The following is an 18361-nucleotide window of genomic DNA, read 5'->3' on the forward strand; positions in this document are numbered from 1 at the left end:
ACTGGAACAGGGAAGAGTTTCAAACAATGCCATCAATACATTAACATGTTTCAGGTGACACAAATGTGCAGAAAATGAAGAAAAAGCTTTCAATATCTAAGCCCACAACACAATAGACATTTTGCTTGCTTCTTTTTCCAGTTTCAAAAGCAGAAAATGTTGGACACCCACAAGCCTGGAAGCAGTGAGAACATTTGCCTGCAAAACAGGAGCTCACATCTGTCTCTTAGAAGTGACAACACCTCTAACAAAACAAATATAAAAGAAATCAGAAAATTAAAGATGAGGTAAGCCCTCAAATTATTAACTGAAGAGAAGCCTAAAGTAACTAGTTCCGGAATCGATAGTGTTAGAAAAAACATTTTTTTAAAGGCACAAATTAAAAATTGCCATAGATGTCTTCTCAGAAAAAGGTAAGAAAAATTCAGCTTTAAAATAATTTAGAATTTACAAGAGAAATGTAAAAAAATCAAATAAAAATATATTAACTTTCTGGATCAACTTGAGAAAAATCTAGATGGTTCCTTCTTCTTAGAAGTCCTGGACAAGGGCCTTGGAGGAATTTGCCCGACATAAAAAGATTTCAATAGGAAAGTCAGTATTACTATAAGAAACAGAGCAACTTCCAGATGCTTGACATGTCACGCCTAGACAAGGGAATGAAAAATGTCTCCTTCTGACCAAAGAGGCTTTGAGGGGATACTCGTAAAGAATTACCTACTTACCCATCAGATTTGAGTTCATGAAAGGTGTCGGGGACAATCCTTCATGGGGCCCTAATCGACTGTCATTCAAGTGATCACTGTAATGAGGACTGTCTGCAAAACCCTAGGGAAAAAAAAATCAGAGTATTAAACAGATTATTTGGCAGTCCTTCTAATTGAGTGTAATGACACTTTCCTAATTAAATGTGCAGAGTCACAATTGGTCATTAATCACAAAAGTTGGCTTTTGGGTCTCTCTCACAGAAATCACTCCCTGCCCGCATTTTACTTTCTTTCGCTCTTTTCTTTCTCCCTCAAAGAGAAACCACATAACTTCCTAATATGCTGTGTCCTCATGGACAATATTTCTAAAAATTGAATAGTACTGAGATGTTCTGATGTGTGAATCCTCTTAGCGCTAAGTTGCTAACCACTGTGAGAGTAAAATTAGTCTGAAGAAGTTGCAACTTTTTTTTTTCCCCCAAGGTCTCTGTTTGTATTAATAAAACACAGTAAAAAGATCAGGAAGAGCCACTTACATTAGGAAAAAATGTTAGTGCAAATGAGAAGAAACAACTCCATTTCCCTTTGCAGCCTGCTATTAATGTTACAGATTAATAGGCATCTTGACACTATCACATTGCTAAATAGCACAGCTTGCTGACCAAAGGTTTACTTCCAAATAGTGATTAAATAAACAATTTTGTCACCCAATTTGCAAACAAGCACTCAAACCAAAATGCTGGTTTGCACTCGTCTAGCATTAGTATAGCCAACGTAGCAGGCTTGGAGTGCCCTTCTGCAGTCAGGAAACACTGGCTCATTGACAGCTTGCACCAAAGGTATCGAGACAGAAAACACAGAAGTCCCAGGATGCACATATTATTTAATTACTTAAAATTATCTTTTGTACATTTCAAAATGCTTTCAGCTTTTCCATATAAAGGTATTTGCCATTCAGACTGATCAGACGTTCACTGAATCACTTATTCAGTACCAAAACATGACAGATCCAGCACTCAAAACTGCATGTCCTTTGTAGCCAAAGTTTTGAAAAACCTTTTGTAAACCTTATCTTACAATTCTCACTTACTCACTTCTCTAAGTCTGGTAGAGAGACACCTAAAGCTCACGCCTAATTAAGGGAGGGGAGAAAATTGTTCACAGCTACTAGAAACCAGCCCAAGTGCCCTGGGACTATAAAATCATCAATCACTGAACATTTATCATTTTTTCAGACCGCAGGCTCACATTCAAGACAACATTAATGGGGCTGAAACAGGCCTCCCTATCTGTGCAGGCGCACTGTCAGTTCCACCAAAGGGCTGGTAACTGAGGGCTAGAGAACTGTCAAATCCCTGCAGCTGCTTACGGATGCGTGTCACAACTCTTGCTGCTGTTCGGCTTTAACAGCAATCTTCTGGGAGTCCCAACTCCCAAATGAATCCTCGGCTGACTTTATCTACTTCAGAATCAGCGATACACATGTGATAGGCATTCAGAAACAATCTTAGTGACATTTACAACTTGGTTATGACCACGAGGGTCCCCTCTGGTAAGCATGACCTAGCCCCGTCTGTCAGACAAGCAACGTGGAGGAGCAGCTGCCGAGGAAACGGAGTGGCTCCTAGCTAAGGTCACCACATGTGGTTTATTTTTATGCTGAAATGAAACAAAAAAGAAATTAAATCTGCTGAATAAAGGAACAAAAATTTGCAAATAGAGGGCCAAAAAAATAAAGCTCCTAATCAGGTAGCTTCCTACTTGGCTCTCTGCTTGTACTTGTTATTGGCATTTTTTTAAAACCTTTTTTCCCCTAAGACAATACTTCAACTATATTTTGTTTTTAAAAGAAAAGAACTAGGAAGGACACAACCAGTGATAAAGGGAATCCATATCTCAGATGTTCAGAAAGTGGTGCCCAGATGAGCCCCCAAAATGGAAATCTTCAGAAGATCTTTATTTACAAAGTAAATAATAAAACAACTGCAAATACGACAGGAGTAAGACTCATTTCATACATGGTTATACATCATGCAACACAATCTACCCAATGCACAGGATTAATAATGCTCCTCCCCAAGGTAATATTAGGTAATACTGTATATCCCCCCAAAAACAGAGGTATTGGAGAACTGGGTGGGTAGTTCACACAGAAAGGAATGTTCTTCCTTCTTCTGTCAAAATTCCTTCAAATAATCCTTTACATCACATCCTTTCCATATGCCTGCCCAGTTTCCCAGAACGTACTTGCACCCAGTCACCACAGCAAAGTCATGTTTCTACACCACTAGACCAATCAACTACTTTATCTACCTGAAAAATGCTCCAAGAAGTCCTTCGCAACACTAAAGCCATAGAAAACAGAACATTTAATGTAAGGTGGAAAATGTACTACAGCATATGCAAGCTCTTTAAATAGAATTGCTTTCTCTGTACTTGAATTCAACTCCAAAATAAAATTGTCAGGTATTTCATTCTTTGCCATGCATTACAGAATTTACACTCTTGCAGAGTGTAACCTCTCTCAGCCTTCATCCACCGTGGACCTACGTAAAGAGGCCTTAGCTTGGCCACTATTCTTGACACCAGTTATTCAGAGTCTTAGCAATGAGTTATGGATTATCAGCTCAAGCAGCAGTTTTGTTTGCAATTAGAAACCCTGGGCTGATTCCCACATATAACTCATCCACACTAAATGAACACAAAATAAACACAAATGCATGCAGTTTTGATTTAACAAACTTCTTTTGCACTTCACAAAAGCAAATTAAGAAAAATCAGAAGAGTTTTAAGGACAATGTTTTAAATTACGCAGTTATTTTAGCGCATTCTTCACATTTAAGCTGTACTTCAAATGAAATTGCATTCCTGATACCATTCCTTGCTTTTACATCTGTATTGTTAACTTACATAATAAACAGCATAAAGTTCTACTGAGAAGAGCTGTAATCAATCACAGATGAAAACTTCAGAAGCTTCCAATAGCTTCTGACAAGCCACTGGAAGCTTCTAGTCATACAATCAGGGCTTAAAAAATGTATTTAACAAATATGATGGTGCAAATTGACAACATTTGTTTACTGCTTAAAGAAGAATGCAGTCAAGAGCTTTAAAAAAGTCTGTCTGCAACCCCAATAAAGGATAGTGGTTTCTTAAAAGGTGCATCCCACCTGTGTGACTGAGTAACAAAGAGAAAACCCCATCAGCCAACACCTGAACTCATCCCTCACGGCAAAAGCAACAGAGGTGGTGAGGGGTATATATAAGTTTCTAAAAGAGTCCCTGTTCAAATCTATGTTTTAAAGACGACTCTTAACACATACTGCCGAATCTCATTATTTGCAGAAACAGGAGCAGAAACAAGACCTAATTAGTTATGCCAAAAGATACTCTCCCTCTTGGGAAGAATGATTTGGTGATACATAGTCTGACTGACTCCACTGGAACAGGCTGTTGATACCATCCTTTGGACCACAGTTGGGTTCCACAGCCCTCTGGAAGATGCTACTGTTACCTGCGAGGCGAGTTTGACATGGAGAGGCTGGAAGGAGACACTCCATGGCGAGAACACATCCCCACTGCTGCCACCTCTGCCTCCCAGCAAATGTACCAATGGATTAAAATGTGTCAGAGTGCACAGCTTGAGTATTTGGCCAATAACTGGCAAAAAGTCGGCAAAATAAGAGTTGCTGGACAAGTCTACTTTCTGTTCTGAGCACCCTATTCTGAAGGGACTGCAGAGAGCTCAAGGCATTTTTTTGTTTACAGGAAGAAAACTAGTTTTGAATACGATAAGATGCCATAACTGGAAACTCAAAACCATCTTGTGTGTTCCAACCTTACATAACTACTACAAAAGTAAGCTTTCACCTTCCCAGAGGAAGACAAAGCTTTTCTTTCTGCATTGGTATAGCCCAAATAAAGCTTAATGGGGGCTGACTCTTCCCTTCTAGAAGTTTGTGATATTGTCACTGTTCACTTTGCCATAGGCCTCTCCCTGGATTTCAGCCTCACTGCATGTTTGTGATCACAAAGTCAGACACATCTACAAATAAAAGCAACAAGTATTGTCTACTAATAATACCTGTCATGAAATTCAGCTGAAAGACTGCCACTAATTAGCGCTACAATTTAACTGAGTAGAAAAAGGCACTATTCAACATTGAATGCTCAGGTATTTTCAGGTATTTCTGTGGATTAGAGTGAAGTTCTCTAATAATTCTAATAAATTAAGTCCATCAATTAAAAACAAAACACCAACAGTTTTCATTCCCGCCTCTTCTGGCTAAGATGCCCAAAGTGCCCAAGGCTTTATCTGTATCAGAAGGATTTTCCATGCACAGGTATACTAAATCAGCCAAACTAATTAAAAATCTGAGACTATTTACAAAATCATAAATAGTAGCATATAGTACACCTGGAAATCATCTTAGAAGATGTATTATTCTAGGAGACCTAGAGAAGGAAATGGGAAAACACAGAGGGAACACTCCTTATTAGGCATGTTTATCCTACCAAACCATAGGGTAGGCCTGACACAATGAGTCTACACTCCATTCTACAAAATAAAATGGTAATTAACCTCCTGAAACTCAATGTCTTTCAATAACCGTTAAAGTTCTGACATTTCGATTTAAGTCAATCGCAGAACTCAACTAAGAACAAGCCCAAGTTCCCCCCTGGCTCCCCGCTCCTACCCCTTTGCCTTGCACTGGCTCCAGGGCTTCTGTAGGATTCATCCCCTCCATTTTGCTTCCACTTCAAAACCATAAACCCATTGCCCCTTAGCAAGTATTTTCTGAAGTCACACCAAGATTTGTCCATGCATAGGCAAAACTGTACTCCTGACCCTAATTCAAGTTGTGGGGCTTTTTGTTTTGTTTTTAAATAAGCGAAACATCCTATTTCCGCTTCAGGGTAAAATTTGAAAAATAAGAGACACACTGTAACTACATGGCACGCAATTTTCCCACACATGTATTGACGTAATGGAACAACTTCTTCCTACATGGTTAACTACTCCACAGCATTCTATTTGCTCCAGTCCACTAAACCAGAGAAAATAAGCTTTTTTCTTTGTTTCTCCTCCCTTCTCCACAAGTCCTCTCCTACACAAGTCCCTGGGAATAGACCAAAATCAGCCGAGTTGTGGTTCATAACCAAGCTGCCACATCAGTAAGTGCGTATTTGCATTTTAGCAACTTAGAATATAGCTCAATTATTGCCTTTAAACTTAATACATTAAAAATCCACTAAAATGAATGGTTAACTTCACAGTTTGACATGGCTACAGACCAAAAGATTAAATTTAGTAATGCTGCTTCTGATTCCTTGAGTTTTACAGTTTGGCTGACCTTAGCTAAGAAATATTAATTGTTTAAAACTCAGGGATACCGAGGTCCCTTCCAAGCTAAATTTGGCTATAATCACATGAATCAGGCAACTGTCATCAAAATGACTAATGTGTAAATGAAGGACAGTGAATCTACTGCTGAAATCCACTTTATTTTGGATTATCTGCCTCTCCAAACTAATCTGAGAGTTCTAAAGACAAACAAGAGGGGAAAAAAAACGCAAGGGGGGGTGGGGGCGGAAATCGAGATGCAGAGACAGCAAGAGACAGATGGACAGAGCCAGAGAGACTGACTACACCAGGAACCTTGTGGTGAGTCACCGACTGAAGATTAGACAAGATGCTCTGGGCAGCAGCCATTCCAAGGTGTCTTAGCTAATTTAAAAGATTATGGATTATGTGATCATGTATGTTTCCAGAAATAAACCACCATTTTGTTTTGGAAAGAGTCTTTTCAGTCATTGAATCTACATATTTGTCAATGGCTCCTGGAAGAAAGGCTCCAGAGCCAAAAAGCTGGCTGGGTCTATTGAACACACAGATCAGGAAGAATCTTACAAAAATGAAGGCAAGCTAAAAACAAATCCAGAGAAGAGTCCAGAGAAGAGTCCTCTTCCTTTTTGCCTTGAAGATCACCTGCACTATGTTCATTTATCTTAAACGAAAACCAAGAAACATCACATTCTCACAGTTACAACTCCATTTAAATCACTAACAGTCTTGCAGCAAACTGTTAGGAACACTGTTGTTTCCAAACAGTGACCCAAATTCTTTTACAAAGTATTTACCTGAGAGGAACAGGGAAAGACACAGCAAGACAACCAAATGTATACACTCCCAAGTATACTTCTGACAAGTACTAAAGAACCACAGAGACCCACGCGGCTGTATTTTAAGAATTGAGTCCAGCATTTTTAAATAAAGTACTTCACACAATTTGAATAATTTCTAGTCTGACAATACAGAACTTCAAATCAGCTCTACACGAACAAAACAAGTTAAGTCTGAAAACTTACTTTCAAGTTATTTATACATAACTATTAGCTCGCGTTGCAATGCCAACTACACTTGCTCACATTTTCTAATTCTGTGGACCAGAGAGATGTGCACAGGAACTTCTCTGTGAGGGAGCGGGGAATTATGGGATAAGTCAGTTTCTGGCTGAACATAATTAATCAACAACGTATAAAGCTCCCATGCAACCAAAAGAAAAGAAAATCTAGCCAACTGGCATTATGATCAAAAACTAAAATGAAAAGCCACTTTTTCAATAACCAAATGTTTTCTAATGCAACCAATAATAAATACATCCAGCAACCTGCTTTTCTCTGGTGTAACTGTACCAACATCCTCCACAAGGACAACACGCAGGTCTGTCACACGTCATATAGAAAACTACCTTGACTTTCGAAACAGGGAAAAATGGCGGGTGGGGTAATGGAGCAGATGGACGACGACGGGAGACACCCCCCACTCCTCCGACCACGATCACCCGTGTTCCTACCAGTCGCCTGCTACAACCACAAGCTAAGAGACCGAGCTGAAGGCCCATCTGATGTGCCAGGAAACAAACCCTTCCCCCCCCTCCACAGGCTCTGTATTTGCCACCTCCCAGCCCACTCAGAACGGGCAGCACTTCAACCCCATCGCGCTTTATTGGGCGAGAAACTTGTGTAATACTTATTAAAGAGAGGAACGAATGTCTTTACCTGATGGAGATCACCCAGAACCACTCCAGAAACAAAGAGCTGTACACTTTCTAGTTTTAATCCTGATCCCCTTTTACTACCAGCAAGTTTCTACCTTTCACTACAATATCCTTAAGACAGAAATGTAGCTTTTTATGTGTTACCCAAGTCACCTGCTAAATGGGGTGAAAAAAGCAGATATCACTACCTCGGATTTCAGGTAGTGTTGGGAAAAGTCAAGAGAGCTTTCCCAAATACCCTCCAAGTGTCACCAGAAGGTATCTGCTTTGTTACAGAGCTCTAAAAACATTAGCTGATTTTCCACGTATCACGTCAAAATAGACTAAAACTATGTGTGCAGGAATGGAATATGAGAACAACTGAAAACATTATTTGTTTATTTAACCTGCTAGAGCTTTGGAAGGGGAAGGGTGACATAACACATTGAACAAGGAATCTATTTTGAAATAATCACCATTTTCTCCAGCTTTAAGTCCATTTCCAGGAAGTTAAACCAAATGGCCAATTATACCTCTCTAAACTCTTCTGAGACAAATATCAACGTGATATGTAACAGGACAATTCCCTGGCCACATGGAAAACTCATTTGTAAACAGATTCCAATGCTAATTTTGATATGATAGGGAGTTGCAATAAAAACAAAAAGCCAACCAAACAAAAAACCACAAATACATCTCTAATATAGCTCCTATGACTGGAAAAAGATTTTTCTAGCTCTTATCTAAGCTATAAACCAGGAAATAAAACAATACAAGTGTAGCCAACATACTACCAATAAATGCTTAAAGACAATACTTAAAAACCTAACTAAAGAATTCAGAGCTTAAATAGCAGAACTTGCTTTGAAAAGTGCTGCCCATAAATCAAATTACAAAGTAAGCAGCATTTGCGAGAGTGTCCTGTGCACTGAATATGGGATATTTAATTTAGGCTTTGATTTCACACTGAATCATCTGCTTACTTATAGAATACATCAGAAAAAACAAATAATCAGAATAAGAACCACCAAACATCCCTCCCCCGCCAAAAAAAAAAAAAAAAAAAAAAAACAAAAAGGACACAAATACAACAGACTTGATAACACTTACTGTATTTCTGTGTCCCTCTTGTCTTGTTTTGCTATTTAACAGCTTCCTTTCTCGTTATGTACCTGAGATTAAGAGGTATAAAATACTATTTCAAAACCTGCTCTCTCATTACTATTTTTGACTTCTTTTCAAATTAAAAGTACTACTGGGGGGAGAGGGGCAGAATAGTTTGGGCATGTAGTAATATAGTACTTTGGGTTCCAATTCATGGCTGAGTATTTTACATACAATAGAGGGCATAAGCTGTTGACTGATGCTACAAAACCAGCTAAATCTCGCAGTGGTATCTCGATCTTTTCAACCCTGGCTTCAAGTAGGTATTCCAGAGAGTTACGTAAATGAAAATGAGGATAAACTGCATACTCAGTACTGAAGCTAGATTCTGTTAAATCAGGTCAAAATGTACACTCTCAGCTTTTGGTGCAATATACATGCTGGAAGATACTTAAACCACCCACAGTTCAGATTTTGGAAGAAAAATACCTCAGCTAATTTATGCTAAATTTTTAACAGTTAAAATTATTGTATGTGTATATATAAAAAGGCCATCCTGCAAGGAAATGTCTTATGAAAAATATTTTTGGATTTGCTTGATTTGGAGACAGCAATCTAACCAGATGAAAACCTAAGCTGCTCCTTTTATTGCAAAGACATGTTACAACAAAATCGAAACAATGAAATAAAACCTCACAGAGCATTATTCTTCGTGAAATAAAAGCAACCATTAGCCACACTGTAATAAAAAATATGGTCGAAAAAAGTTTTAATTAAAAGACAATGCTTATCCTCCCCCAAAAAGTGATTATACCAATTTGTTGCTAGGTTATCTGTATAAATTACAAGTCTCAAAGTGGGAAAGCTAAAAAGTTCAGCAGCATCTCAAGAGGAAGACAAACTTTCAAGTGCTATGGGGCAATATGTTATTGTGCAGCAAACGTGCTGCTTGGTTCGAGTGCCTCAGAATTTGCTTCTAAGAGCTCAGAAGAGCGTGGCTTTCAAAAAGCATCTCCACAGTCTTCTGCAATATGCACTAAGATCCAGCTACTCTTCTAATGCAAGGAATCATGGGCATGTGCAAAAATATCTTTAGCTCTGTATCCCTCAGACAGGGGAGGGACTTGCATATATTAACCAGAAGATATTCACAGGAAAACCACCACTGTTGGACATACAGAAGTAAAAGCAAGATCAGAGAGCTGGAAGAAAACCAAGTACCACAAGAGTCGGAAAGTTTTGACCCAGTATTGTATATGGACTTCGGTGTCACCGTTCAAGACTGAGGCAGACCATCAGCACTCTGTAGAATTCCACTGACTTGCTAATTACCATTCCTGAATCATTCCTCTAAAAAATAAAGCTTTCCTACTTTTTTCTTTTTTCTCCACAATAGATACATTTCCAAATTATTCAATTTTATAACAAAACATTTGGCCTATGCGAAGAGATTTTGCCCACGGAAGTCACTAATGTCTCCGTTTGTACCTTTTCACAAGTTCAAGATCACCACAGCCAATGCTTATACAAATAACGCTGCCCTTTCAGTGTTAGAACACTATTGAACATCATTCAGTAATCAAAGCCAAGGCTCTTGTATAAGGTTCTCAAGCCTTCTAAGATTCTCAGCCGTCAACGTTAGTTCAAAACAGTATTGAAATAAGAATATTTTAGCTTTTAATAACGTACTATCAGAGACTCTTAAAACAAATTAAACTGCTATGGGATATAAGAGAAGGATATTTGTGACCTAACTATTGATCAAAAGATTAAAATACATCAACAAACACCCTGTCCCAAGCACAGCAATATACATCCACTTTTCACAGTGAAAAGAAGCTCCCAGTGTGTTTTCCCCACTTCCCCAAAAAACTGTATTCAGATCAACATTCTTCAACAATTCCATGAATAAATCAAAAAGAGTGGATGAACAAAGAAAGTTTGCTGATAATAAAAATAATTTTAAAATCATCCTGTTAGTGCAGAGTTGCAAAGCAATTTCTCCATGAAATTTACAATAAAACAGCCAATAAAATTTTGTGTAAATAAATGCAAAAGAAACATGTTAAAAAATAACTCTATGTCATAACAATGTGGTAACTACTCTACGATGTAAGAAAAATATCTTATTTTTCTACATAGTTTTTGAAACAATATCGCTTCAGGGCTCAGTGACAGTCAAAAAATGCAAAACTTAATAACGAGTAAGAAAGGAACAGAGAAAGCAAGTATCATTATATCATGCAGAAATTGATGGTACACCCTCACCCTGACCACCGCATGCAGCCGTAATCTCCCTGACTCTTAAACTATACAGAAGCAGCAGAAAGAACTAAGAGCAGGTTAGGAGAAGTTACTATATACAAGCGGAGACCAATAGATTACGATTCTTCAATTTGATTGAGGAGAGACATACAAGTGGCACGTAAAATAATAATGTTTGGGGGAAAAAAAGAATTACGAAGTCCATGAGTAACAACCAATCATTACTATTCGGAACACAGGAACATGGTGGAAATCAGTTAAATCACTGGTCAGCACACTTAAGATAAAAACATCCATATTTTTGCCGCAAAACACTTGTAATTATTGCCAGAACTGTAACAAAAGGTAGAAAAATTCACAACTTGCGGAGAACGAGTCCACCAATAACTACTAGAACAACACCAGAAAGGTTGGCTCTGTCCAGGACATGTCCTAAGCCCCTAAGTGCAGAGCTTTGCCGGGGGAGTACAACAGTAAAAGTGGCAAAACATTTGCCCTATACTTACACTTTTCCTTTAAGCACCATTGCTGGACACAATCAGACCACCTATACTGACCTGAACAGACCTTCAGCAGGAGTTGGGAAAGGGCAGGAAAGGAAGATTTCCTTTAGCCAGTCTTCCATCATCTTACTTAACTAGCCTTTAACAGGTATGTACTTAACTATCACCAGATTCCAATTCTATTGAATTGGAAATTGCTTATCTTTATGTACCTTTGGAAATTCCAGCCAATACCGGGCCAACAATTTAAATTCTTAAGTAATTTGGTCACTGTATTGTGACCTTTAAAGGAAAACTCCAGTAGTAAGCTGCATGTAGATTTAAAAAAAAACCCAAACAAACAAAAAAACCAACACAAACAAACAAAACCACAAAACCAAAACCACATAACACACACAAAGTAAAAAGAATAAGTCATACCTCTTGAGTTTTCAACTTTTCTATGTCTGTGGAGAGGTCTGAGCTTTTTCCATGAAGACTACCATTTTCCTGCAAACAGACAAGTAGTAAGAACAATTAGGACAACAATAAATTTAAATATTGAAACTATGGGAAAAATCACTGCCTTTTGAAGTTAAACAGCACTGCATTTTGAAGTTAAACATGTAAGACAATTGTAACTTATTTAAACTCTGTATGTTAATCACCACAAGGAATAACCTAGGAATTTAGAACGCAAAGTGCATCACTATATGATTATATGATTAATCAAATATATATGATTAGTATAGCCACACAGCAGAGGAATCACAAACTCAAATTCCAGTCAGGTCAGCTTAACTCAAGAATGATTAAAATTCATCAACAACATTGTAAATGAGTTCCAAAATACCAAACACAATAAGAATATGAGTTACTTAAAGCTGCATAAGAATCCATTTCAAATGTAGAAAAGGCATCTAAAGGCTGGGCTTCATGCACAATGTTTTAGAAGAATGCCCAATTTCTGTGCTGCAAATGCATACTTCCACAACCCATGAAGTTCTTCTATCTTTTTATTATTATAACTTATTTACCAAGGATGAATGGAAAAATTAGGACTTCTAATGCCCTCTTCCAAAGTCAGAGGTTTTAACAATATCCAGTGAGCTGGATCTACCCACTTCACTCCACAGCAAGAGAAAGCTGCAAAGGTGCGTGAGCTAACACAGCTCTCTGGCTTTTTAGGGAGTTGATATTCATACAAATTAAATAGAGTAGATGAAGGGGAATGTGATTTACTAAGGGGAAACCTTGCTTTTGACCATCGAGTTGGGTTTTTAAAGAGCAATGTTATTTTAGGATATAGATACTATCAGAAACCTTTAGCTCAACAAGCAGGATGGATGAAGCTCCAACAGGAACAGGAGGAAGGTACTTAAAAAGAGAAGCTTCTCTCCAGCATCATGACACAGCACATAGTATAGCTGGCTAATGGTAATGGAAAGGCAAGCGTTCCCTATACTGCCAATAAATCGGCTCCTGAATAAGTAACACGACTTCTATTCTCATTTTCTGACCATAAGGTAAATAAAAAGCATGCTCATCATTCAAGTATACACTTATGTATGGTTTATTTTTGTAAATTCTTAACCTATATATTTTTTAGTCTTTAAAATCTGAATCACTATTGTAGCATATCCAAGTCATTAAAGTCTCTAAAAGATGCTAATTTGTGTATTTAAAGGAGCTTACCCTTCGAAAACATCACCAAAGCATCTGCTGATTTTCACTGTACATTCCTACAAACTTTCACTATGAATTACTATGTGGGAACCTTACCCTTGAAGATTCATATGAAGGACTTGGCTGACCACTTGTTCCCCAGGACGTGGCACCTGTTCGCTCATCCATACCTAGCAGTAAAAAGAAAAATACGGACACATAAGAAAAGATAGCAAAAGCATAATATTCTCTGATGCAACCTGAAAGCAAGTTATCTACTTCCATAGAATTAAAGGAAATTTATCTGCTTCTGTATACTTAAAGTAGTATTTCTAAAAATTTAAGATGAACGGTTCCTCTGTTAATGAAGCTGACTACAAAGCAACCTACTCATTTGGACACCTGCAGCTGCTGAAAACAGGAGCATAAAAAGTCAAGAAGATTTGCCAATCTGCAGTGTCTGCCCTATCCCACCCATAAGAAATTAGAATGAGTAACAAAATAAGCACAAAGATATTAGCCTGGCTTTTTGCACAGCCTGATTCATCCTGCATCTTAAGCACTGAACATTGCAGCAGGTACTGTGAAACGTATACTCGTTATCTACTCTTTGCCCTTATGTCTTGCTGAAGTATTGTAAAATGTGCAAAATGATTTCCCCTACTTGATCTCTACATTACATGCAAGATATTTTAGTAGAAGAGGGGAAAAAGGCAAGACAGACTGGTTGTATTTCAATGGCTTAAAAAAACCCCACAGAGACTCATGGTCTCTGCCCTACTAAAACAGGAATCTTTTTTAACTCTGTAACGGTTCTTTTAGAATCAGTTCCCTTTATGCAAATCCAGGCTACAGCTCAAAAGAGAAAAGGGAAGGAAAAAATAGGGAGATCTTTAAAGTCGGTATCAGAATACATATCTCATGTATTATCAAGTCAACAGTTAGAAATACTGTTGCCAACACTTTCTCCAACTACTTTATATTCAAAGTTAATTAGTAAAACCATCTTTAAACCACATTCCAAAACAACTAATTGCAAGAGTACCTGAACTCCTATAGCAAATTCATTCACGTAGGATAAGGCTACTATTCTAGTAACTACATTCCTGATTTTCTGTATCAAAAGATTTTTTTTTAACAGATGGAACACTTCCATCTGAAATTGCAGGACTTCCATGCACTTTGACCTACAAAACACAACTCATTAGTTGCATGACACCCAAATTTCTCTCATAAGGAGTTCTGAAGTAGAGCATAAACTCTTTATGTGATTGTCCTGGTTTTGGCTGGGAGGGAGTTACTTTTCTTCCTCATAGCTGATATAGTGCTGTGTTTTGGATTTAGAGTGTGAATAATGTTGATAATACACTGATGTTTTGGTTGTTGCCAAGCACTGTTTATACCAAGTCAAGGACTTTTCAGGGAGAAGGCTGGAGATGCACAAGAAGCTGGGAGGGGGCACAGCCAGGCCAGCTGGCCAAAGGGATATTCCAGACCATCTGACGTCATGCTCAGTATATAATTTTGGGGGAAGAAGCAGCAAGGAGGGAACATTCAGAGCAATGGCGTTTGTCTTCCCAAGTCACCGTTAGGTGTGATGGAGCCTGCTGTCCTGGAGATGGCTAAACACCTGCCTGCCCATGGGAAGTGGTGAATAAACCCCTTCTTTTGCTTTGCTTGTGTACACGGCTTTTGTTTTACCTATTTAACTGTCTTTACCTCAACACACAGGTTTTCTCATTTTTACCCTTCCAATTCTCTCCTCCATCCCACCGGGGGAGAATGAGCAAGCAGCAGTGTGGGGCTTCGTTGCCCGCTGGGGTTAAACCACAACAGTTATGTATATTTATGAAGGTTTTTAATATCGTATTTTATAAATGTCACAATTTACAAGTAAGAGCTGAGTGCAAGTTACTCCATACAATCATCCCCAAACCCTAACTTTATGTTGCAACTATAAATTTTCGTGCATATCTCTCATACTGGCCACATTACAAAATAAAATGCAAGGAAATACCACGGAGTAATAGTATTCTAGTCATTATTTCCTTAAGAAATGTGTCCTATGAAGCTAGAAAATACTGTTTTGACGAAGACAGCCTGCATAAGTCATGTTAAACTGCAAGCACGGTACAATCACCCAGATAAAAACTATAGACACCTTTTGTGTACTGCAGGAAAGATCCTCAAGGCTGGAGAAAGCTCTTTGAAAATGCAAAACCACCGCTGTATTGAGCTGGCAGTTTGTGGAAGTTTGCTGCATTTTGCAGCTGACAGCATTGCTGGTTTATTGTAACTGGTCCAGGAGCTGAGCAAAAAGTCATGGCTGGCACTGACAAAGGCAAAAGTAATCTTTTGGCACAACTGACTCTTTTCTGCCAGAAACAAAAGTGCTAGTAATCCAGTGATTATCGTAACAAGTCTTCCGTTGCTTTAGTTTCAAAACAGACGTAGTAGGAGGTGGGGGGGAAGAAAAGAAAAATATCTCACTGCAAGACAAAGTCAATGGGAAAGTCTAAGACACAGTACATTATAGCAACCCATTTAGGAAATATGTCAGTAGATAATGGATATGTGTAGTGTTTAGATGCATGACCCCTAACAGTAAAACATGTTACTCACTTAAAAATTTGAGTCAGTGGGACATAAGGACTTATGTTAAGGTTCTGCTAAATCAGCTCCAGAAACCACTAATTCATCACGGATGTTAAAGGGCGCAGGAAAGCTGTGCCAGCAGAGCACTGACACCGGCTGCGCAGGGAACGGCTGCCGCGGCTCGGTCTGCTTAACCAATGCAAAAAAGGGGGAAATTCAACAACCGTGTGTTGTAAAGGTCTAATAACACAGACACAGGCAGAAGTATGATGAGGTTCTACCCCCACTTCCTTTTTTTAGTAGGCATTGAGGATGGAAAGTAAACAAAATGACTCATGAGCTGATTTCATAGTTCTCAATCGAAATTGGCTCCTTCTCCAGCACAGGCCACAGTGTAACTAGGGGTTAATTCAGCAAGCTTGATCTTTGTTGGAGCGGACTCAGCCACAGCCTGGGGCTGGTTTTGGCTCAGCCGGCACTGGCGCTGTCCCGGGGAGGCCGGCAGGCCGTCCCCTGCCCTGGGCCAGCACAGCCGGGGCACAGCCCAAAGCCGGGACCCCAGCCAGGCCGCGGGAAGGGCCGAGCGCTCCTCACCCACCTCGGGAAGACCGGGCCAAGCAGTCACGAGGATGCTTTCTGGCTTTAAGCACTGGATTCTAAAAAGGCTTTGCTTAATGTCACTTTTAAGATGGCGCTGTGAGCATTTCAAGCTCTTCTAGAAGAAAAGCTAAAGAAACTTGTTGCCTCATTGCTTCAACATATGTATTCATCCTAAAGAAACAGGTCTAAACATTCACCTAATAAAAAAAATTGGATCTTACAATCGAACTGAAATGAAAGTTGTTGTTCTTGCTGGTATAAGACACAGACAACCATATTTAAAATTTATTTCAAGAGACAACAGCTCTAATGTTCATGTAAACAAGATAATATACTTTATAGGGTCACCATCTGCTATGAGGTTGATCAAATAAATGATTTGACCAAAAAAAAAAATCACATTGTAGATTGTTACAATAGGTACTCAAGGTATGAGTTTCTATCTTTTATAACTTCTTTATCCAATTTTGTTTCAGAGTAATGATATTCCTTCAGATAAGATTCAACTACTGAAATCAATTGCAAAAAAACCTTAGACCACAAACCATAACAGCATTGATTGTATTTTGCATCTTAGACACCCAAACAAATCAAATTACCATTAAATCCTATATTGCAAGGGTCTACTGTGAAGTATGATACAAATCATTATCTAAAATTATATTTTAGGTCTAGACTTTCTAGTAAGGGGATGCAAAGAGAAATATTATTTGATGGAGAAATACTATCTCAATTAAAATTTTAAATTTCAATAGCTTAAGACTAGCTCTCAGCATCTTCTTGTTGATTCCAAATAGAAAATATTTCTCATTTTATAGTAGACTTAATATTTTTAATAATAGAGTGAAATAATTTATATTCTAAAAAAGTACCTGAAATTTGCAAGTCAGATAAACAAGTAAAGACAAGATACAGTTCCACACATTTATTACAGGGTGGAGGCATGAAGCATGCAAAACCAAAAGCAGCTTTGACAATAGATATCATGTGGTGGGCTTAAAATATACAAAGCTAAGGGCATTAATCAAATTGAGAAGAGAAATGAAACCAGGCAACCTACCAACAGTCTAACCACTTAAGTGCTGTCGGGATAAATTCAGATGTAACATTCTAATATAGGTAAAAGACAAACCACTTTTATTTCAAACTATATAAATAGAGGGCTTTCTCTCCACCCGCCCCCAAAGGAAAGGCAAGGGGAAGTACCACACACACAACAGATGAGAAACTTCGAATCTCAATCCATACTGTTTCTTGGAGAATGTACTGACTGCCTTACAGCATATGGACGTTGATCTCCCCATCTCTCTGGATCAAAAAGGAAGGATCCTCTCCAGTATCAGAACTGCTTTTAGAGGCACCAGTGGGAGCAGCAGAGCAGTATCCTCTTTTGTACCTTTTGCTTCAGAGAAGATGAATGGAAGTGCTATGGATATGTCACAGAAACACTGTCTTGTGTCGGAGGTGTCTGGTACAAACTCTGGACTCCTCAATTCCTTCATAAAACTGCCCAAGATAATTTTGTTAAATTGCACGATGCTGCTCACTCAGTCCTCCCCATATTGAACGACCGAGTCACAGATTGAACACTTAATCCATCATGTGGTCTAGAAGTGAGATTTCCCCTGGGGTTAACTATTCATTTCAATATCTTTGCCCACTTGCCCAGTCAGTTTTATAACCACGAGAGCTGAGGTTGTTAACTACCACCCTCTACTAGCAGACATTTAAGGGAGCAATGAAGCCCTGCAGGGATTGAAGCCACCCTGAAGAGGCACCGCTTATCTCAATTATTACCCATAAAACACTAGCTTACATTTGAATATTTTTCTTTGCAACCATCAGTTTGTAAGATCTGCCTGAAATATCAATAGTGATTATTAATAGTAGTAAATAAATCAAT

At 38.5% G+C, this 18361-nt stretch overlaps 1 protein-coding gene across 8 annotated transcripts in view; it reads right to left on the minus strand.

The window, feature by feature from the left end:
* The window catches only part of TCF12 (transcription factor 12), a 165049-nt gene that overhangs the window by 107863 nt on the left and 38825 nt on the right, over positions 1 to 18361 (minus strand). For all 8 annotated transcript variants that reach the window (XM_065642175.1, XM_065642180.1, XM_065642179.1 and 5 more), the window contains exons 4-6: positions 13381 to 13454; positions 12040 to 12108; positions 726 to 828 (exon numbers count right to left, since the gene is read on the minus strand). In XM_065642175.1, coding sequence (XP_065498247.1) covers positions 726 to 828; positions 12040 to 12108; positions 13381 to 13454 — 246 coding nt within the window. The remainder of the gene's footprint in view (positions 1 to 725; positions 829 to 12039; positions 12109 to 13380; positions 13455 to 18361) is intronic.

This window comes from Caloenas nicobarica, chromosome 10 (genome assembly GCF_036013445.1).
Source record: "Caloenas nicobarica isolate bCalNic1 chromosome 10, bCalNic1.hap1, whole genome shotgun sequence".
Taxonomy (NCBI): domain Eukaryota; kingdom Metazoa; phylum Chordata; class Aves; order Columbiformes; family Columbidae; genus Caloenas; species Caloenas nicobarica.